Raw genomic sequence first — 23,989 nt, forward strand, 5'->3', positions numbered from 1 at the left:
CATAGAGATTTTCATTCCTATTGTATTTGTTTAGGCCTTGACCACGGTGTCCCTATTTGTGATCTTTGTGCTTCCTTTAATCCGTGTACTATTCGCTATTCGTCGTCGGGCTAAGCTTTTAGCTAATCATTTTGGAGTTTGGCCTAAGATGTCCTTCAAGGATGCATCCGCAGTCATAACATATGGGTTGTCCTGCCTCAGGCAGCCCCTCGGTATGCATACCTATCGGACATCTACATTTATGGTAGGTAGGTAGGTACAAAACTGTACTTTTGTCAGTATGGCGTCCGCTGGTCTTCAGGCTTCGGATATCTCCAAGAAGTGTAAGGTTAAGGGCCGCGACAGGCTTCTGAAGGTCAAGTCCTCGGATGATAGGTTGGTCGTCAGTCATGCGGTAGCCAGTGAGGCACCTTTGCAGCCCCTGCAGCCCGCAGATTGTCAACTGCAGGCTTCGGTTGAGACCATTTCTGAGGTCCACAGGCCTTCGGCATCCATTTTGCCTTCTGACCTTCCACCTGTTGCCTGTTCAGCTGGATCCGGAGCCGCGAAGCTGACTCCGGTGTCAGAGACCTCAGTTCTTTGTTCAGACAGCAAGCTCATACTGATGACTTCAGCTACAACTTTGGTGGTTGCCAGGCCTCCTGAGTCCTTTAGACTTGCAGGTAAATCTTCCAGTCATAAGCCTGTGAAGAAGCAGGCTCCAGTTTCCTCTCGTTGCCCTCATTCTCAAATGGTTAAAATGGCTGATGACCTTTTGACTCTTATTAGGAGTTCACAGCCTCCTCCTTCAAAAAGGGGTAGGGATGTTTCTCCTGAGGCTTTTTCCTTTTCAGGTTCGGTTCTGTGGATGAAGAAGTTTCTCAGGCTTTCTCTCCTTTTGAGGATTCAGGTGCAGAGGAGTCCATCCCTTCTGCTTCTTCTCCAGAAGATTTCTCTCTTGGCGATACTTTAAATGCTATCAGGGAACATTTTAAATGGGGAAAGTCAGGATTACCCCCTTTCTAAGAAAAGGATCAGGGAGTTTTTGGATTTTACCTGGACAGGACTAAAGACCTTCGGAAATCAGCTCCGCTATTGGTCAGCTTTGCCCCTGGAGCCCAGGGCAAGGCTGTTTCTAAGCAAACCATTTCTAAATGGATTGCTCATTGTATTACTTTTTGTTACTCCTTTCATGGCAAGGTTTCTCCACAGGGGGTTAGAACCCACTCAACTAGAGCAGCTTCCACTTCTGCAGCCTTTTTAAGGGGTGTCCCTACTAAAGACATTTTGGAAGCTGCCACGTGGTCTTCTCTTCACACTTTCACAAAGCATTATAATTTGCCTTTGTTTTCAAAAGCGAGGGCAGGGTTTGCCACTGCTGTTCTGCAGGGCATTATCTCCAGTCCTTTATTCTGTTGGTTCCTCCTCCCTTTTTCTCTGGGCTTTGATAATCAACCCATTGGTTAGGACTGCAACAGTAAATATGATGAACATAGTACAGTTGTGTACACTTACCATAAATGTAGATGTTCAAGTGCATTCACTGTTGCAGTCCTGCTTTCCCTCCCTCCTTCCCCCTTTTTTCTCTTTTCCTAAGGTACAGGCTAAATTTAGTTTAAGCCTTTTTTTCTGGGGGCTTCTGACTGTTATGGCAAAAAAGACTGAGGAAATGACATCAGCTGCCTCCCTTTGTATTGGACACCCTGAAGTCCTTTACAGCCGTCATTTTTACTTACCTTTGCTATTCTTGCTGACTGAGGGCTACTTGGAGCCGGATAACCCATTGGTTAGGACTGCAACAGTGAATACACTCTTAACATCTACATTTATGGTGAGTGTACACAACTGTACTTTCCTTCCCTTGCTGTCTAGCTTCAAGTAAATGTTTATACTGGTTCCGTGTGGAAGGCTCCAAAATATCTTGATATGGCACCTGACCAATTGCTTCCTGTTCTACTGGTTTCCTCTTAATTTGGATATCCATTGCTGTATCCTGTTGGGGGTGCTTTCTGTATTAGCTTTTCTACACTGAATCCTTCACTTTGCAGGTGCTCCATAACCTTAATTTCTATTTCTTTAACCTCTCCATTACTAATCTCCTTTTGTACTTGTTCCTGTTAGTGTAGCTTTTCTCTTATTTGTGTGAATTGCTTCATGTTGAGCTAGCATATTCTTCAGTTAAAGCTCGTCTTTCAGCTGTTTGTGCATGTCTGCCATTGACTCTTCCTCTTGTCTGTGGATTTGAAGTCAAGCAATTTCTTAGAGAGAGAGAGAGAGAGAGAGAGACTCTCTGACTATGTACGGAATGAATCAGTTGTAAGAATATCAGGAAACATAATCACAATCTAATGTCCGTAAAGCACTGATATAATTCATTTCATTTGTTTTTTCCTGAGCCTACTTCAGTTCTTCCTTTTCCTTCAGCATTCGAAGATATTCCTGCCACAGCCTGTAAAACGCCTGACAGTCTGATGTTTCAAAGAAAGCAGATGGATAAAGTTCCTCATTCTTAACTTTGTATACACTAATCTCAGATCTGGTAATTTTATTTCTTCAGGTTAGTAATGATCCCTTTCCTTCAGAGAATGATGGGAAAGCTTTTAATAGATTTTGGGGGAAACGTGTATTCTTCTGCAACACTTTCTTTTAAAATGCTTGCTTCTTAGGAGAATTCAGGAAATTTTCTGGTATCTCTTTCCTTTTCTTAGGAAAAAAAATTATTTCTGTAACTTAAATACTTCTGTATGTCACGTGGTTACCCACTGTTTGAAATGTGCTTATGATTCCACTGATTCCACTTCCAGGGCTGCTGCCACTGGAAGCATCACAATGAGCTTTGCTTGGTTCCATACTGAAAACCTTCCAGAAGATGTCAAAGCTGACATTTTGAATTCTTCCTTATGCAGAGAAGTAGGTTTTGGGCCATCTGCGGCAGAGGCCCTTAAAAAGTGTGATGGGAGAGGTAAGCCGATTCAAGGAATTTCTCAGATTTTTCATCATTCCTTCTCTAATTGTTATTGCTACCCATACCCATACCCCATTTTCAAAAAGCAAAACTAACAAATGCAATAAGTTGCTGGTAAGCAAATGTTTTAAAGCAATGTCAGAGAGGTTACAAAAAGAAAGAAGGAACACCCCAAAACAAAGGACAGTATAACAAGTATGAATGATTTTCTACAAAATTCTTTCCTTTTTATAACCATGGCAAACCCTTAATCCTTCCAAAAATTATGAATCTCCATTTTCCTGTTTGCTAACAGATTCAGACAGACGTGTTCTGAAAATAATTGAGAGAGGTTACAGATGGCAGTGGGAGCCTCTCTCTTGTTTTTAGAGATTCCCCTTCATCAATCAGAACAAACTCTTCTCTTTTCCCTCCTGTCTTCAGTATCTGCTGTCTCAGGAGGTGATAGAAGCAGTTGTTCCATTTCATGTAGAAAGTTTTTATTCAGGAATATTTCTAGTGCCAAAGAATAAGGGTTCATAGAAACCAGATCTGATCTTTTCTTTCTAAACCTGTTTGTGATGGTCCTCAAGTTCAGAATGTTATTTCTTCACAACTTATCTCTCATACTCCATGTGAATTTTCATGTGACCTTAGATTCAAAAGGATGCATATCATTATATTCCTATAGATACAGCTGTGCCTTCAGCTGTGGCTGGCTACAAGAATTACTGCATCTAAGCCATTTGGAAATCCAAAGCTGATATAAGTATATAAATCTGATTTCAGTATATTTTTTGCTGTGTTTCAGTGATATTTAACAATCCTGTGCTGCTCTTAGGTTGTAGTTTTTAACAGTATTCTTCTGTGTTTTGTGAATATGTCTCAGGGTTTAGTTCCAAGGTTTCTTTACTTCTCTTATGATTCTGCCTCCATTTTTTATTCCACTCTCCCAATGGCTGTTGTGTTGTTAAAGGTTGGTGGCTTATGAGCTGCTTGCCTGTACTATAAATTTGATATTGGACACTCCTACCAGTCCCATTGCATCAGTACATTCTACTGTGTACAGTGAGATCATTTGGGAAGGCCCACCCCCTTAGTGTCTTAATCTTGAATCATCTTCTGTTTCCTCCCCTTCTACTTAACTAAAAAAAAGCTTTATTCAGTTGCTTTTACTGCTTTTGTGTCTGTTCCTACTTTATTATTTTGTCTTGTTTTTACTGCTTATCCTTAAAAGTGTTAAATTGGATTTATTCTGATGCATTTATTACTGCTTGTTAGTAGCCTGATTAAATTGTAATTGTTACTCTAAGTGTCTTAGTTTTGGTTAAAGGATGGGCTTCAGGCCAGTTATTTTGCATTAAGAAGGTTTGTGGTCTGTACTCTTGTGAGAAGAGAGGGTAGCCTCTGCCCTTCTGAGCTGGGAATTGCTGGGTGACTGCCTATTCTAAGTGTCTTTGTTCCAGTTTAAGCACTTTTGTTCCAAACTTGTTATTTTACATTAGGAAGATTTGTGGTCTAGACTGTTTTGGCAAGAGAGTATAGCCTACACCCCTCTAAGCTGGGAATTGCTGGTTAAAGGCTCATTGTGTCTGTTATTCTGAAAGTATCTTAGTTCTGGTTTAAGCACTTGGGCTCCAAACCAGGTACTTTAAATTGGGAGGGTTGTGGTCTGGACTCTTTTGGCAGGGGATTGTGGCCTACACCCCTCTAAGCTGAGAATTGCTGGTGAAGGCTTATTGTGCTTGCTATTCTAAGTGTCTTTATTCTAGTGTAAGCACTTTGATTCTGTACCAGTTACTTTACATCAGGAGGATTTGTGGTCTAAACTCTTGTTGCAGGGGAGGATATCCTACTCCCTTCTAGCTGGAAATTGCTGGTTTGAAGGCCTATGAAGTGTCTTAGGTCTGGCTTAAGCACTTGTGCAGCAAAACCAGTTGTTTCACATTAGGAGGGTTTGTGGTCTAGACTCTTGTGGCTGGAGAGTGTGGCCTACACTCTTCTATGTTCGGAATTGCAGGAAAATTGCTGCATTATTTAAATTGCTTTCTACGGTTGTGATTGTGATTTTATGCACTTTGAATTTGTAGTACTTCTGCATTTTATAGCATAGGTTGGATTCAGACTTGCTGAATCTAGACTGTTTGGTATCACCTGAACAATAAAACCAGCTCTTCACTGAGGTACTGAAATATCTGAGGCATCTGTTGCTTCCAACTAACAATAACTGCCTGTTTTGCTCTAATGTTGCATTTTTAATTTTGTATTTGCATTCCACTGTGTGTTTGAATTGTCTGAACTATTTTTTGCCACATTTCACTGCACATTGTACCAGTTTGGTTGTAACACTGCCCAGTTCCAAGTTTGCTATTTCTGGGTCTGTTTTGAAACTTCTGAGCATCAATTTCAAGCAACCTTTGTTGGTGAAGGCCCTTCTTCACCATTGTGTGAAGAGTGCTGTCTGGGTCCCATCTAACTGAGGGTGATTGGAGTAGAGCTCAGAGTGCTCTTATTGGCTAGTTTGAGCTAAAAGGGTATTTTTCATGTTTTATTTAAGCCCTGCATTTGCACTTGTTTGCATGTAGCACTCCATCGTGTACTGCTGTGTGGTGGCGGTTACCGTTGGTGGTTATAGACGCAAATGTTTTGCTTGTTAAATTTTTCCTAAGTACTTTGCTTGTGTTCCTTCAGAGGTTTCTCGCAGCCCTGCTCTACTGTCAGGTGGAACAGTAAGCATAGCCTCAGAGGTACCAATGCCCCTCTCACCCACTAGCCACTCCTCCGTGTGACCTCTTTTCCTGATCATATAAATGTACCTATCAGCATGGACAGACAATTTCCCACAGTTTCTCCAGCCAGCCTGGTCGACATGGGCATCCTGAGGCAGTGTAACAACTGCCTCATGTTCACTGACAACCCTTTACTCCTAGTCCACAGAAACACAACATGTGAGAGATGCAACTATTTTAATAACCTTGAATCCATACTCTCTCACACACCAGTTAGTACATATGACCATGAGTAGGTTACCAGCATGCACACCTCAGTTCCTGCTCCGCCCAACCCCATGTCACATGTCCTCACCAGAAACATACCTAACACCAGAGATCTCCCAAACATACTACACATAATACTTCCGCTGCAGAACTCATTACACATAATAGCACATGCACCAGTGTCTCACTGGTCAAACCTTTAAGACACAACACAAAATCAAATATATTAGTCATAGGTGATTCCATCGAGAGACATACTGATGTCCCTCTCACCAGGCTGGATAAGGAAGAGGTCACGGTCAGCTGTCTGTCAGGTGCCAGGATATGCCATATTACACATGCACTCTCTCAACAACAGGTACTGTTATGACTCCATCACAGTCCATGTTGGTGTGATTGATACGTACCTCTCTGGACTATATGAAGAAAGACATGACTGAGTTCTCGGACTGTGTGTTTCAGGCAGGTATGTCTGTAGCCTTTAGCAGTATTTTACCTTCACCTAGGATGATGCTTCAATGCAAACAGAAAATGACTGACTTCAATAATTGGCTTAGCTTCTGGTGTCATTCTAAGGGGATTCACTATCTGTCAGTCTGGGATGACATGATCGACAGACCTCGAAGCTTTGCCAGAGACTTTGCTTTATCTGTCACCCCTGGGATTTCGGCTACTGGCCAAGGCTCTTGCCAACCCCATGGTGCCTTTTTAGGCAGTGTATCAAGGACAAGGTTCTCAATGTAAAATCTCCATCTAAAAGCAATCTCAAGGTTATGCTGCTAAATGCTAGGAGTGTCAGCATAAAACTGCACTCACTGGAAGCTGTCCTCACCTTGGAAGACACAGACATTGTGCTGTCTTGGAGATCTGGTTCAGGGCTGTGGAGAGCACCCCAGCCTTACTGGGTTACACCTCCTTCCACACATTTCAGACCTCAAACTGAAAGTGTGAAAACTAAAGGAGGCGGTGTATCAGTATTCATTAAAGGTAAATACACCTCCAGATTAGTTAAATATTATGATTCCCCCCTGGAGACGGTTCAGGGTGCGATTAACTGTTGGTAGGACTCATACTCAAGTCATTGCCAGTTACAGGACCCCCTCCATGAATCAGGACACCCATTCTGCCTATTTGGATCTACTTGAGTCTATCAAGATCCAGCCAAACACCATGGTTTTGGGCGACTTTAACTACCCATCCATTGCCTGGGTAAATTACTCATGCTCAAATTCACTTGTCCAAAGGTTCCTCAAATTTGTTAACTCCAGTGCCCTGGACCAACTGTTTGACACCCCCACAAGGTGTGCCAATATCCTAGATCTGGTGCTTACCAATATTGCTGACCACTGTAGCACCCCCTCAGTGAAGTCCTCCCTGGTGAGATCTGACTACAAATCGGTCTCATTCGAAGTAACTGTCGCACTTGGCACCCCCCCCCCCCCCACAGCAGCAACTAAACTAAAAAAACTTCTCCAAAGCAGATAGTACTTCACTGCACCTCATTCCTCAGATGGAACTGGCAATTATGCTAAAGCTCTACACCAGTGCTTTATATGAACACCTGTATAATTGCATTGACTCTGCCGTACCTGATAGGACTAAAACAAGCTCCTCAAGAAAAAGCAAACCTGCCTGGAGAACAACTGCCATTAACAGGATTTACAGTAAGAGGAAGAAATTGTTGTCTAGAGCGAGCCCTCCTAAACCGGAAACACTCCCTCAGCTTAAACAAGCAAACAAGACTTCTTGTGAAGTCTTCCAAAGCAAACTACAAGTCCAAATTAGCTTCCTCAACAAAGGACAGCCACAAGACGTTTTATAGTTACATCCGTAACCTAAAAGGAAAGGCCCAAATTTGTGCCGACCGGATAGTTAATGATAACGCATGTACTGAGCCTGTGGACATAGCTAACCTGTTGGCTGACAGGGTCTGTGAAAATTTCACTCCTCTGTCCCCACAACATGTACTCCATGACATCCCTACCACCTGTCCCCTACCTTGTATCTCTAAAGAGCAGGTCGTAAATGGCCTTTCTAAGGCCAAAAACTTAGCATCTGTGGGGCCTGATAACATCTCAGGGTGCGTCCTATGTGGATTACATAGTCTTAAGCACCTGCTTCTTAGCAGCTGAATGGAAAATTGCCACTGGTATTCCTTTGCACAAAGGTGGTGCTTCCACTGACCCCAGGAGCTGTAGACCTATTAGCCTGACCAATGCAACAAATATGAGTAAAACATTGTTTTTTTTACTGTCTGGTTGCTTTATTTAAGTGCCACAAATACCTGCATTTTTATTTTCATTTCCATATTTGGACTATAGATGTTGCATTTGTTTGGAGTGTGGAGCTTCTGTCCTGGTTTGTTTTCTATTAGCCTGACCAGTCTTATCTACAAGGCCATGGAACAAATCATCATGGATCTTCTAAACAAAGGTATAGATAATCTCCAAACACTTGACCCTACTCAGTTTGGATTTGTCAAAAGAGATCATGTCTGTTAAACCTGGTGGAATTCTTCAGGGACAGTCACTAAGGCCCTGGACAAAGGGAAGTCTGTGCATACAGCCTACCTGGACTTAGCCATGGTGTTTGACACTATCCCCCTCTCAGGTATCATTAACAAACTCGCCCAACTAGGCATCAACCCTTATATCATTAGATGGGTCACTAACTGGTTTGCTGATAAAACTCATTTAGTCAGAATAATGGAATCCACCTCCAACATCAGACCTGTAACCAGTAGTGTTCCACAGGGATCAGTCTTGGGACCTCTACTGTTTGGAATATATTTCTCTGAAGTGCAAGCAAAGGCTAAAGGTCTGTGGCTGACAAAGTTTGGGGATGACTGTAAACTGGGAGTGGTCATAGAATCTCCAAATGATGTCAACATCCTACAAGAGGGTCTTACATGAACAACTGGTTGGTGCCAAAGTCAGGGCCTTAAACTCAATGCAAAAATGTATCCTTGTTCCTTTCAGTAAAAGCGATGTTCCTGCTAACTGTCACATCAACAGCAACACCTTAAGTATGCACTCAGTGGTGAGAGATCTAGACACAAAGGATGACAACAACCTTACTTTTGATACACCATGCCTCCACAGTGGTAAGAAGGGCATTCTTTATTGCTCATGTCATAAGTAAGGGCATTGCCCCCAGAAAAAAAGGAGTTATAACCTCTCTACTCCTTCCCTCATCAGGCCAATAATTGAGTACAGTGTCCCTTTTGGTTTGTACCTTTCCAAGCACTTGCAGTAACTCGAGAAACCACAAAAGTTCCTCACAAGGAAAATTCAAAATGTTCATCGTGTTTCACTGTTGCAGTCGTTACTCTTGGGTTATCCTGCTGGCAGGCTACCCTCAGTCAGCCTGAATTCCAAAGTCTAGGTCCGGCGTCGGTTGCTGTCGCTTCTTCCCTGACGTCAGTGCGCCAGGGGTATAAAAGATGCAGCCAATGCCATTTTCTTCCGTCTTTCTTGCCGCGCGGTGCCCGAAGCAAAAGCAGTTTGCAAGTGCCGGTCAGCCGACTCCTGAGATTTTTGAATCCGAATTTCAGAACTGAAGTCTTCATTAAAGCTAAGTACCCCATTGGGGAAACTTTTTTCTTGCTCCAGACCGATGTCAGAAAAAGTTAACAATTGTATTTCTTATGGAAAGCAAATACCTCATAAGGACTTTCATTCTTACTGTATTCCTTGCCTAGGCCCTGACCACGACGTTGCTAGTTGTCGGTTTTGTGCTAGATTTAACCAATGCACTATCAAGCGTTGGTTCAATTTTGCATTTCACTATTTTGGCAGAAGATTTAACTATACAATGTCGGATAGCCATCCGACTACCGGAATGCACAAGAAATGCAAAGAAAAGGACAGGCATCCGAAGTCCAAAACCGACGATGAGGCTTCTTCTAAGCCAGTTGCCGGTTCTCAGTGTGGCGCCTTCGCAGCCCCTGATGACTGCTACTTTAAACTCGCAGGCCGCTACCAACACCCACGTGGAGTTGACCTGGCCGCTGGAAGCTCAAGGTGTTGGACCTTCGGAAACTATTCCCCCAGCTGGGTCTGGAGCCGCTGAGCAGGTATTGGCTTCTGAGGGTGTTTTCAGACCTACTCAATTATATGTTAAAACAACTTCAGCTTCAAAGACTAAAGCATCTTTAAAGACAAAGAAACCAGTACAACAGCCTCATGGACAGGCCTCCATGCCTAAAAAACAGATACTCAAAATGGCCAAAGACAATTACTTTGATCAAGAGTTCCCACCCCCTCCTGATAAGAGGCCTAGGCAAGAGACAGAATATGAATCTTCAGATCAGGTTTCCATTTCATCTGATTCCTCTTCTGATCAGGCATACTCTCTTCCTCCCTATGAGGATTCTGATGCTGAAGAATCTATCCCTTCCGCCTCTCCTCCTGAGGATTATTCTTTTGGGGAAACTTTACATACCATGAGGGAGCATTTCCACTGGGAGAGCCAAGATTATTCAGAATCTAAGAAAAGGCTCAGAGACTTCCTTTTACTACCACAACACAGGCCCCTAGCTATTCCACCTGTGTTAGACATTGTAGATGATGTATTTTCAGAGTCCAGTCTACCCCTGACTCCTTATCTCCAGCTCCTGTTATGCCGGACAGTTACTAAAGGGTTCCTAACTCTCATAAATTCCTTTTCAAAAACCCTGCAGCTGACCCAGAAACAATCTCTCAGGGTCCCAAAGGGGTCAAGGCTTCCACTGCAAAAAACCCTACACCCTCTGACAGGGATTCTAGGGCACTGGACAGATGGGGAAAAAGATTTACACTTCTGCTACCTTGGCTATAAGGGTTTTAAATTGTTAGTTTCATATGCTCAAATATCAGCAATATATTATGTCACTACTTAAACAGAAAATGTTTATAAATTCTGAATGTGCAGAAAACAAAGAAATGCAGGATTTATTGCATGCAGCTGAACAACTTGGAAAGCATACTTTGCAATGTGGTTTTGATTCTCTAGAGGCCTTCTGCAGGGCCGCAGTTACGGGTTCTGTCATTAGGAGGCATGCTTGGTTAAAGGAACAAAATCTACCTGATCATGTTAAAGCACAATTATTAGATGCTCCATTACAGCATGTTGCTTTGTTTGGTGTTAAAGCAGAAGAGGTGTTAAACAAAATGGAGGACAAAGCTAAATCTATGCAAACAGTCAAGGATTTCTTACAGGTACAGCCACCAAGATTTAGCAGACACTGGCCTACAAAGACTTGGTCCTTTCCAGTGTCAGACAGGCCACAAAGGGGCAGATGTAGACTGCCTAGAGGCAGATCCCAGCCCCAAGGTTCATACAGGTCAAAACAGTGGGGTGCTTCTACCTCCAAAACTGGAGAAGACAAATCACAGCCATACAGGAAACAGTCCCAATGACTTCCCCCTGCCTGCGCCAAGCACTTATCTTCTGGCAGCACCTTTAGGGGGGAAACTAGCACTTTTTTCTCAAAATTGGCACATAATAACCCAGTACAAATGGGTCTTAAACATAGTGTCACAAGGCTACAAGTTTCACTTCCATACCCTGCCAATGGCAAACGGTTGGCCAGACCTGCCAAAGCATCAATGAGCAGAGGCACAAAAACAAGTCTCATCCCTCATGGACATGAGAGCCATTCAACAAGTACCAGAGCAAGAGCAGGGACAAGAATTCTATTCAAGGCTGTTCTTGGTACCCAGAAAGGACAAAGCCTGGAGACCAGTACTGGACCTATCTATTCTAAACACATATCTGGATACTCCAAAATTCAAAATGTTAACTCTACAGCAGCTTCTGCCCATGTTGGGCAAGAAGTCTTGGCTTGTGACTTTAGATCTAAAAGAGGCATACCTGCATGTCCCAATCAGACAAACATGCAGAAGATACCTCTGATTCAAAGCTGGCTCAATGCACTACCAATTCTCTACACTGCCCTTTGGCTTATCTACTGCACCCATGGTCTTCACAGGGTGCCTGGCACCAGTAATTGCATACTGCAGACAAAGAGGAATACAAATATATCCTTACTTGGACGACTGCCTCATTCAAGCAGAGAACAAGGACATTCTACTACAGCATCTGGCATTTGTAAAGAGATTACTACCATGCCTAGGGTACACAGTCAACGAACAGAAATCAAAACTAGTGCCCTCTCAAGAGATAATATTCCTGGGTGCAAGCTTAAATACAACTGCCCAGATGGCTTATCTCACGCCAGACAAACAAGGGCAACTGACTACCTATTTTAAACTGTTGGCAACAAAGGCCCAGTTATCTGCAAGAAAAATTCTGCAGGCTTTGGGCTTCATGGCATCCTGCATTCTACTAATTTCATATGCAAGACTGCATATGAGGAAACTTCAATGGTACCTAAAAAGTGTTTGGACTCAACATTGCCACAGCCTGGAAACAATAGTTACTCTCATTCCCTGCCCACAACAGGAGTTTCGATGGTGGGCGAAAGCCTGTCACCAGAACAAGGGACAGCCATTCACTCTACCCCCAGCCACACAGACTTTAACAACGGATGCATCGGATTATGCTTCGGGAGCCCACATGGCAGGAAGATGTATTCAAGGCACATGGTCCGCAAACCAAATGCATCTACATATCAATCAAAAAGAGATGCTAGCTGTTCAAAATGCCCTGACAGCCTTCAAGGACCTACTTCATCCGGGACTACTACTGATAAAGATAGACAATACCACGGTCATGTGGTATATAAGCAAGCAGGGAGGCACTCATTCTTACCCCCTTTGCAAACTAGCCATGACTTTGTGGGACACAGCATTGACTTACCAAGTACATCTGCAGGCACAATTCCTGCCAGGAAAGATAAATACTCTGGCAAACGAACTAAGCAGAAACCTCATGGATCCTCACGAGTGGAAATTGGATCCACAAGTCTTCAGCATGGTAACAAGGAAATGGGGATGCCCGGACATAGATCTATTTGCCTCACCTCACAACTGCCAACTGAAGAGATTCTGCACAAGGACTTATCACATACAAGCATGGAAAGTGGATGCCCCATCTTTCAGCTGGAAAAACTTAACAGTATATGCCTTTCCTCCTCTGCCTCTCCTCCCCAAGGTATTCCTAAAGGTCAGACAGGAGAAGCCAAAAATGATACTGATTGCCCCAGACTGGCCACGCCAGTACTGGTATCCAACCTTAAGGAACTTGTCTCAATGCCCAGCCTGGACCTTACTTCAAGTGCCTCATCTACTGTCCCAGCAGAACAATCAGATCCTGCACAGCCAACTCAAGACCTTAAATCTGGCAGCATGGCGGATAATATAGCCATACAAAACACACCTCTCACTAAAGTGGTGATGGATGTCATTTTGGAGGCCAGGAGGCCTAGTACTAGACAATCCTATGCTGGAAAATAGAAGAGATTCTGTGCTTGGAACCAGGCACATGGAATTGACACAACTGTACCAAATATTCCTCAGATTTTGCAATACTTGACTGAGATGCTGGACAAAGGCCTATCCTTTTCATCTATACAAATTCATGCCTCTGCCATTTCAGCTCATTACAATACAGAGCCACCAATGTTTTCTCATCCTTTATTAAGGCAGTACCTCAGAGGGACCAAAAATGTAAGGCCTCCAAGGAGATCACCAGTACCTGCATGGAACCTCAATTATGTCTTGGAAAAACTCACCCTGCCTCCTTTTGAGCCAGCCGCTACAGCTGATATAAGTTTTTATCTTGGAAAACAGCTCTGCTCCTAGCAATAACTTCTGCAAGACGAGTCTCAGCGCTACAGGCACTCATGGCTGTGGAACCTTTTTATCCAGACAGGGTTTCTCTGTGTGCAAACCCGACATTTATGCCTAAGGTAGTGTCCAGTGTGGCCCTTAACCAACCTATTCATCTGCCTACCTTTTATCCAAACCCACAGAATAAGGTGGAGAGAATTCTGCATTATTTGGACATGCACAGACAGCCACGCTTCTATTTGAACAGAACCAAAGATTTCAGAAAGACAGAGCAATTACTAGTGGCATATGCTGCAGGATCACAAGGAAATGCCATCTCAAAGCAGACTGTTTCAAAGTGGATAGGCCACTGCATTAGTTTCAGCTATTCACAACATGGCGAGCCAGTACCCAAGGGCATTAGGCCACATTCAACCAGAGCAGCAGCCACTTCAGCAGCCTTCCTCAGGGGAGTACCAACCAAAGACATTTTAGAAGCTGCTACTTGGAGTTCAGTGCACATCTTCACAAAGCACGATCACTTACCTCTCTACTCTAAATCCAGGGCAGGCTTTGCCACTGCAGTCCTGCAGGGCCTAATAGCCGCTCCTAATGCTATTTAGCTCCAGCCTCCCAACCTTAGCTTTGGGATTCAACCCAATTGTAATGACTGAAACAGTGAAACACGAAGAACATAGTACAGTTGTGTACACTTACCATAAATGTAGATGTTCGAGTATATTCACTGTTGCAGTCCAGGTTACCCACCCGCCATCCCCCATTTCCTTGCTGGAACTTATCTGTGCTTCTCTATTCTATACAACCTATGTGGTGTATTTGCTTGTAGATGAAGGCAAAATATATACTTTGGTGCATGCATGTTTTATTGACATATTTTTAGCCTACCCTTTTGGGGGCACCTGACATCTGGGGCAAGAAAAACTGAAGAAAATGGCGTTGGCTGCATCTTTTATACCCTGGCGCACTGACGTCAGGGAAGAGGCGATAGCAACTGATGCCGGACCTAGACTTTGGAATTCAGGCCGACTGAGGGTAGCCTGCCAGCAGGATAACCCAATTGTAATGACTGCAACAGTGAATACACTCAAACATCTACATTTATGGTAAGTGTACACAACTGTACTTTTTCTTCCTCTGAAAGCAATTGCAGTACAGTTAGGTAATATGTCAGTGGCCTGGTACAGCAACAAATGGGGGGAACCAAATCTTACCCGTTGTGCCGAGAAGCACTGAGGGTGTGGCAGTGGGCGATCTCCATCAACAAATTTTTTACAGCAATGCACATTCTGGGGGAGTCCAGTATCCTGGCGGACAGGCTCAGATGAGTGGTCCTTGAATCAGTCAGTAGCGAACATTATTTTCCACAAATAGTGTCAACCCTGCTGCGATCTATTTGCATCCCCCTTCAACAACAAATGCAGCAGTTTCTTTGCCCTGATCCCTCCTCAGCATCAGTCACCAAGGGACACTCTGGTTCATGCTTGGCCCTCCAGTCAGCTTTACACTTTTTCCTCCAGTCCCTTTAATCCCCAAATTTCTGCAGAAAGTATGCATGTAGAAGAGCAAAGTTATCCTCATAGGTTTATACTAGGCTATCTGCCCTAAGGCATTTATAAGCCTAGCCCAAAGTTATGTGGCTTACGCCACCCCTTATGTTAGAAATAATGTGCCCATTAGTTTGTTGTGCCTCTGTCCAGCAGTGACACAGAGATGATTCCCGGGGTAAACCTACGATCTCCCCTCCACCGGTCAAGATTTCTCTTGAACAGAGCCAGCGAGGTGCTCTGCCTCACATGGACCGGGAGTTTATTCCACAGCATGGGGAGTCTCTGGGTGATAAATCTATCCCTCCAGCACGTCCTATTTATATCCGTGCTAAGGTTTAAGTCACTTGCTCTAGTGGTTCTGGTGGATTTGGATTTTTTGAGGTGGAGCATGTCCATTAATTCCGGGTTGGTCATGGCCTTGTATGTCAGGCACAGGTCACCTCTGAGCAGACGGTATGCAACTGAATAGAGTTGGAGTTTCTTCAGTCTGGCAGTATATGACAGGTTTTGGAGTCCCTTTATCCTTTTGGTGAGGAACTTTTGGGGTCTCTCCAATTGCTGAAGGTGTCGGGTGAGATACATCCCGAATGGGGCATTGTACTCGATCATTGGTCTGATAAGTGAAGAGTACAGGGGAACAATGACCTCACTTGATCTGGATGTGAATCCCTTCATGATCAGATGGGCAATGTAGAAGGTCTTTCGAAGCACTTTAGCAACGTGAGTGTCAAACGAGAGGCCACTGTCAACCTGGGTACCCAGGTCCCTGATAACCTCTTCTGTGCTTAGTGGGTTGCCACCTATATGGTAGCTTGGGGTTACCTTGTTTTTCCCGAAGGGTATGACAATACACTTTTTTGCGTTTAACTTCAGGCCATGGCTCTGGCACCAGCTATCAGTTTCCGTGAGACCCCTCTGAAGGATGTCTGTGTCCGATGTACTATCCACTATGGCACCCAGTTTGCAGTCATCTGGTCTCAAGTCTAGTTCACTTTTTGTGGTCTCATCTAATTTGCCCGCTAATGAGTCTGGATCCAATTCCAGATCTAATATCTCACCTGTCAGGGCACACCCACCTGGATATCCAAGGACTCATATTTACCACTTGGTTTCTCCAGTTCCAATGATGGCAAGACATTCCAAGCTTTCATCCCTGGTCCGAAAAATCTTGATCTTATCTCATAAGTCCTCGGCTATGAAAATCTACAAGAGCAAATGTAAAAGATTTTCCTTATGGGCCCAACAAGAACAGGCAAAGTTTTTTTACTGCTCATATTTCAAAAGTTTTGGTTATGTTGGCTTCCATCTTCCAAAGTGGAGCCAGCTACTCCACTGTGAAAGTCCAGCTAGCAGTTATTTCCAGTTTTCATACTGGGGAAATTCGTCATTTCTGCTTCATCTAAACTTTACAAAATGTTTTTGAGAGGTACCTTTTTACTTTGCCCCCCCCCCCCCCCCCATCAAAGATCCTACTCCTGCGTGAGGATCTGACCATGGTTTTACAAGCCCTAGTCCTTCCTCCTTTTGAACCTGCGGTTAAGGTAGACTTGAATTTTCTCTCATGGAAGACCATTTTTCTGGTGGCTATCACCTCAGCAATAAGATTTTCAGAGCTACAAGCCCTTTCCTTAAATCCCCTTACCTAATCTTTCACAAAGATAGAGTCACTCTATGTACTAACAATCTTTCTTGCCCAAAGTGGCTATAGAAAATATAAATCAGTCTGTCAACCTTCCTGTTTTCTTCCCCAACTTTCAAAACAGTGGAGAGTATACTCTCTACCTTCTGGATTTTCATAGGCAATTATACTTTTAAATACCCTTGTATCTTTTTCTGATGTAGGGAAAGGGTGAGCCATCACCCTTAAATGGTTGAGAGATTGCATTTCCTTTGTGTACTCTTCTAAGAACAGGCCATTACCAGGCAAAGTCGAGGCTCATTCTACAAGGTCTGTGGCAACTTCTTAGGCCTTTTGGTCTAGAGTGTCTATTGATTACATTTGTGCAGTTGCAACTTGGACAAATTCTCATACACACTACAAGTTGGACGTTACCTCCAGGAACAGAACTGCCTTTGGCTCTGCAGTGCTCTGTAATATCCTTCCATGAGGGCCATCCTAGGGTTATTGTAGCTGGGGACTCTGTCCCACAGGTTGAGGAAGAGTGACAGTGGCAACATCAGATAAAGAAGTTATTTTCTTACCATAACACTCCGTCTGTGTTGTCACTGCATTGTTTCTCAACCTTCCCTCCCTCCTTCCCCCTGTCCATGAGTATGAGAGACCTGTTAGATGACATCATGGGAACCAGAGTTTCTGGTTGAACTCCTGATCTTTATGCTTGACCTTGTATTCTCTGGTATTTATAATGCCATCTTTGTCTCTGTAAGATTGGTTTTGTAGGTACAGGGTTGCTGCACACACGATCTGAGGTAGACTGGAGGAATGAGGCATTATGGGTAGGATGGGAGGAACTTCAACTTTGATTCCTCAGCTTGAAAGACGGCTGAGTCTGATCCAAGGGTCAGATCCAAAACCCACAGGTTGAGGAAGAATGCAGTGACAACACAGATGGAACGTTATGGTAAGAACATAACTTCTTTTTGTTTGCTATAAGACCAAAGAGTAGGATACCTTTCTAGTATGTCTAGGTTCTCCTCATTAGGCTGAACTGTCTTTGCTGTCTAGAATTTGGCAGCTTAATACAGAGGGGAAAGTGCATGAGCTGTTGACAAGCTCCAGCCTGGATTACTTGGTTTGATTTTCTTTTTCTGCATTTGCAAACTGTACAACACTGAGCAAGTCATTAAGTTAGTCAGCACTTCACTGTTACCTCTGAATACTAGCATTTTTACTTGATGAGCATAACTGGCAAGCAAATGAATAAGTAAATAAAGCATGCATTGCTGTTACTGGTACGTTTTGGGAAAGAGAAGGGAGTGTGAAATATCTAATACAAGCCGAATTGTGCTATTAGTACTGTTAATATTCTTCTTTGTTTAGATTTTTTTGGGGGGTGAGATTGTAGTGAATGTCTTGTAGCAGGGATGTTAGAAGCAGTCGTACCCATTCTAAAACATTTTTTTTGGGGGGGGGGGGCAGGAGTATAGAATGCCTTTCTTGTACATCTTGGGTTCTCTGTGCATTATGTATCTTTGCGTGTGCTGGCAAGAACAGGGTAGACAAAAAGCAGTCCATGTGTAGAGGGAAATAATTATTTTCACTCAGTCTCACACAGCTTGGGTAAGTATTCCATCAGAATGTACTGCCTCCGAATTGATACCAGTTTAGGGTGAGTGAACTGTTGTCAGACAGAGACCTCCATTAGAACTAAGTGATCGGAATCTTGCAGCAGACTAATCCTGGCTTACCTGTGTAAGGTCTGTAACAAACCCAGTGATGGGTAAAATGATCCATTAAAAGATTTAGATTTTAGGAGCTGCAAGAAAACAAGATTTACTGCATACTTTTGCACAGCTAGAAAGGAGTAAATTTTAAAGTAGTATTTTACATCAGAAATTAGTGGAAATATAAGTGGGAAAGGCATTGACACCTGCTTAGAGTTGCATTTAAATGGAAGTGAATGACGTTAGCAGGTGGGGACAAAGATTTTGTAGTGACTTATAAGTTCAGACTGTATGCATATGTCTCTTAATTCCCAGATTATCAACTTGTGATTTATTTTTGTGAATCTTTGCTACAGGTAGTAGTGGCGACAGTGGCCTTTGGCATGGGGATTGATAAGCCAGATGTCAGATTTGTAATTCATCACACAATGAGCAAGTCCATGGAAAATTACTACCAAGAAAGTGGTCGTGCAGGTATGTTGTAAATGTCAGTCTTTTGGAGGAAGTCTTCTTTCCAGCATTGTTAATTATTAATTCAGAATTTGTTATAAAGTGAATTAATTTCCGACCAATTATCAATTTCTTCTTTCATGAGGATAGGAGGACTTTAATCTGTGAGATAAACCACTTAAGCAACCTCTCTCCATATTCAGGTCATGTTAAAGCAGTAGCTGTGGTGACGTTCAGATCAGGTTTGCACAGACCTCTTGAACTTAGGAGTTCAAACACAGGAATGTGTGTCTGTGAATGTGTGTTTCTTTCTCTTACTGTTCAGAACTGGCTGCAAATACATATATGAGGTATATCTATGCAGTGTGCTTGTGCTATGTGACCACTTTTACAGGGTGTAATGTCCTGTGAAACTGCCTCAAGGCCCTATCCCTGTATTCTGTCTTGTATAGGCAGTTGAGGGGAGATCTATATGTCTGGCATAGGCATTGTCAGACCCCACCCTGATGGACCTTCTGCATATTCGCAAATCAAACATCAGTGTTACCCCATCTAAAGACTTAAACCTTGCCTGTGATATAAATTGGACCTGCTGGAAAGACAAAAATGTATGCCAGAGACTACCCCTTCTCTGGAACAGGCTCCACATCCACATGAAGCAGAGTTCCTCCCTAACCCAGTCTAGGTGCAACTTGGAAAATTGGATGGAGAACAGGAAATTCATCCCTGGTTTGGCACCTGTCTGTAATGGACACAGGCAGCCTGTAAATGGTTCTTGTCCCTGACCCCTGTTTGTGAATGTTTCATCTGCCAAGCCCCTGCTTATACTTATCGAGGGTACCAAAACGTCTCGGAGATCTGGGATGCATGGCTAGGCTTAAAAAGGCCCTTGTAGTCATTAGAGTAGTAAACACCTATGAATCTGTGAAAATAAGAAAATGGTTTCCTGCCTTTTGCTGTTATATGTGCTGTATAAGCAGTGTGAAAACGTATATATCATCTGCCCATAGTTTTCCTCTGTGCTTAACAACAATAGGATAAGCAGCTTTAGAATCCAGAGCGGATTATTCATGGGGTAGAAATCACCTAATGGATTCAAGCTGCCACTTTTTTCACAATGTAGTGCTGTCATACTAAAACCAACAAGTTGATCAACTGACACTATGTTGGTTCACTGTACTGGAAGTCTTGCATTGTTAGAAATTTAATTGTGTCCCTTCCCAGTTTAATATTCTAGTTTTCTAGTCCTTTTAACTTTATTCATATTTATTTACCTTTCAGCCTTTAATTTCCTCTCCTGCTTCTTCCCATTTCTTAAGTCATCTACAGGTTGCTTAATTTTGTTCACCCATGACCAGTATTTTGATGCCATGTATTCCTTTTCTTTCACCCCCTCATAAAACTGAAATATGTGTATGTAGTTAATTATTTTATTTGTTTAGTGAATTTTATAAAGGTACTGTAGTTGCGTACAGAGATTTTCTTCCCAGGCCTCACCTGAAAATAAGCTTTAGTACAACCTAGTAAGATGTTCTTCGTTTTTCACTGTTGCAGTCATTACATTTGGGTAATCCTGCTGGCAGGTTGTCCTCAGCCTGCCTAAATTCCAAAGTCTTGGGTCCTGCGTCGGCTGCTGTTGCCCCTTCCCTGACATCAGGCCGTCAGGGGTATAAAAGAAGCAGCCAACGCTATTTTCTTTAGTCTTTCATGACGCGCGGTGCTCGAAGCAGAAGCAGTTCGCAAGTGCCGGTCGGCCGACTCCTGAGATTTTCGTGTTTAAGTTTTAGATCTGAAGTCTTCAATAAAGCTATGTACCCCGTTGGGGAAACTTTTTTCTTGCTCCAGACCGATGTCAGAAAAAGTTAATAATTGTATTTCTTGCGGAAAGCAAATACCTCATAAGGATTTTCATTCTTGCTGTATTCCTTGCCTAAGCCCTGATCACAACGTTATTGGTTGTCGGTTTTCTGCTAGATTTAACCAACGCACTATTAAGCGTCGGTATGATTTTGCTTTAAATTTTTTTGGACGCCGGTTTAATTATCCTGAAATGTCGTCTTGCCATCTGACTACCGGAGTTTACAAAAAACGCAAAGAAAAGGATAGAGAAAAACAACCGAGGCCCAAAACTGACTATGAAGCTTCTCCTAAGCCAGTCGCCGGTTCTCAGTGAGGCGCTTTTGCAGCCCCCGATTCCCGCTACTTTAGAGTCGCAGGCTGCTACCGACTCCCACGTGGAGTCGGTCATGCCACTGGATACACAAAATATTGGAGCCTCGGACGCTAATCCCTCAGATGGGTCCAGAGCCGCTGAGCAGGTACCGGCTTCTGAGGGTGTATTCAGACCTAAACATCTTTACATTAAAACAACTTCAGCTTCAAAGGCAAAGACTAAAGCACCTTCTAAAGCAAGGAAACAAACTCGAGCCACGTGGACAGGCCTCTATGCCCAAAAAACAGATGCTCAAAATGGCGGAAGACTTGATTACCTTGATCAGGGGTTTCCATCCCCCTCCTGATAAGAGGCCTAGGCAAGACACTGAGCATGAATCTTCAGATCAGGTTTCTATTTCTTCTGATTCCTATTCTGATCATGAATAATCTCTTCCCCCCCATGAGGATTCTGATGCTGAAGAATCTATACCTTCAGCATCTCCTCCTGAGGACTATTCCTTTGGGGAAACCTTGCATACCATGAGGGAGCATTTCCACTGGTAGAGCCAAGATTTCTCAGAATCTAAAAAGAGGCTCGGGGATTTTCTTTTACTACCTAAGCACAGGCCTCTAGCCATTCCACCTGTGTTAGACATTGTAGATGATGTGTTTTCGGAGTCTAGTCTGACCTCTGACTCCTTACCCCCAGCTCCAGTTAAGCCTGACCGGTATTACAGGGTTCCTGACTCACACAAATTTCTTTTTAAAAACCCTGCTGCTGACCCAGAAACTATTTCACAAGTTCCTAAGGGAGTTAAAGCTTCCACTGCAAAAAACACAACCTCCTCTGACAGAGATTCAAGGGCACTGGATAGATGGGGAAAAAAAGGTTTACACATCTGCAACTTTGGCTATAAGGGCCTTAAACTGTCAATTTCATATGCTTAAGTATCAGCAACATGTCATGGGATTGCTTAAACAGAATATGTTGTTAAATTCTGAATGTTCAGAAAACAAGGAAATGCAGGCTTTATTGTATGCAGCAGAACAAGTTGGAAAACATACTTTGCAATGTGGTTTTGATTCTTTGGAGGCCTCCTGCAGGGCCGCAGTTACGGGTTCTGTAATTAGGAGGCATGCTTGGTTAAAGGAACAAAATCTGCCTGATCATGTTTACCAGATGCACCTTTACAGCATGATACTTTGTCTGGTGTTAAGGCAGAAGAGGTGTTAAAGAAAATGGAGGACAAAGCTAAATCTATGCAAACTGTCAAAGATTTTTTACAAGTACAGCCACCTAGGTTTAGTAGACACTGGCCTACAAAAAAATGGTCCTGTCCTGTGTCAGACAGACCTCAAAGGGGCAGATCCAGATGCCCTAGGGGCAGTTCCCAGGTGCAAGGTTCTTATAGGCCCAAGCAATGGGGTGCTTCTACCTCCAAAGCTGGAGAAGATAGATCACAAACATACAGAAAACAGTCCCAATGACTTCCCCCTGCCTGCACCAAACACTTATCTTCTGGCAGCACCCTTAGGGGGAAAATTAGCACTTTTTGTTCAAAATTGGCACATCATAACCCAGGACGAGTGGGTTCTAAACATAGTGTCACAAGGCTACAGCTTCCATTTCCATACTCTGCCAAAGGCAAATGGCTGGCCAGATCTGCCAAAAAATCAATGGGCGGAGGCACAAAAACAAGTCTCATCCCTCATGGACATGGGGGCCATTCACAAGTACCAGAGCAAGAGCAGGGACAAGGATTTTACTCAAGACTGTTCTTGGTACCCAGAAAGGACAAGGCCTGGAGGCCGATACTGGACCTATCTATTTTGAACACTTTCCTGGATATTCCAAAATTCAAAATGTTGACTTTGCAGCAGCTTCTGCCCATGCTTGGCAAGAATGCTTGGCTTGTGACTTTAGACCTAAAAGAGGCATACCTGCATGTTCCAATCAGACAATCATGCAGAAGATACCCAAGATTCAAGGCTGGTTCAATGCATTACCAATTCTCTGCACTGCCCTTTGGCTTATCTACTGTGCCCAGGGTCTTTACAAAGTGCCTGGCACCAGTAATTGCATTCTGCAGACAAAGAGGAATACAAATATATCCTTACTTGGACGAATGTCTCATTCAAGCAGAGAACAAGGACATTCTTCTTCAACATCTGGCGTTTGTGAAAAGACTTCTAACATGCCTAGGGTACAAAGTCAACAAAAAGAAATCAAAACTAGTACCCTCACAAGAGATAACATTCCTGGGTGCAAGCTTGAATACAACTGCCCCAGATGGCTTATCTCATGCCAGACAAACAAAGGCAACTGACTTACCTATTTCAAAATGTTGGCAACAAAGGTCCAGGTCTCTGCAAGAAAAATTCTGCAGGCTTTGGGCTTCATGGCATCCTGCATCCTACTAATTCCATATGCGAGACTGCATATGAGGAAACTTCAGTAGTACCTAAAAAGTGTTTGGACTCAACATTGCCACAGCCCGGAAACAGTCATTACTCTCATTCCCCGCCTGCAACAGGAGTTTCGATGGTGGGCAAAGGCTTGTCACCAGAACAAGGAACAGCCATTCACATTACCTCCAGCTGGGCAGACACTAACAACGGATGCATCAGAATATGCCTGGGGAGCCCACATGGCAGGAAGATGCATTCAGGGCACATGGCCCTCAAACCAAATGCATCTACATATCAATCAAAAAGAGATGTTAGCTGTTCAAAATGCCCTGACAGCCTTCAAGGACCTACATCATCCTGGACAACTACTGATAAAGACAGACAACACCACGGTCATGTGATATATAAACAAGCAGGGGGGCACACATTCTT

The 23,989-nt window shown here is 43.4% G+C and overlaps 1 protein-coding gene across 1 annotated transcript in view; it reads left to right on the forward strand.

Moving 5' to 3' along the window:
- The window catches only part of RECQL (RecQ like helicase), a 608,801-nt gene that overhangs the window by 202,184 nt on the left and 382,628 nt on the right, over nt 1-23,989 (forward strand). The window contains exon 11 of the mRNA XM_044087808.1: nt 18,901-19,018. Coding sequence (XP_043943743.1) covers nt 18,901-19,018 — 118 coding nt within the window. The remainder of the gene's footprint in view (nt 1-18,900; nt 19,019-23,989) is intronic.

The sequence above is a fragment of the Protopterus annectens genome, chromosome 11.part0, assembly GCF_019279795.1.
Source record: "Protopterus annectens isolate FY-2018-M chromosome 11.part0, PAN1.0, whole genome shotgun sequence".
NCBI lineage: Eukaryota > Metazoa > Chordata > Ceratodontiformes > Protopteridae > Protopterus > Protopterus annectens.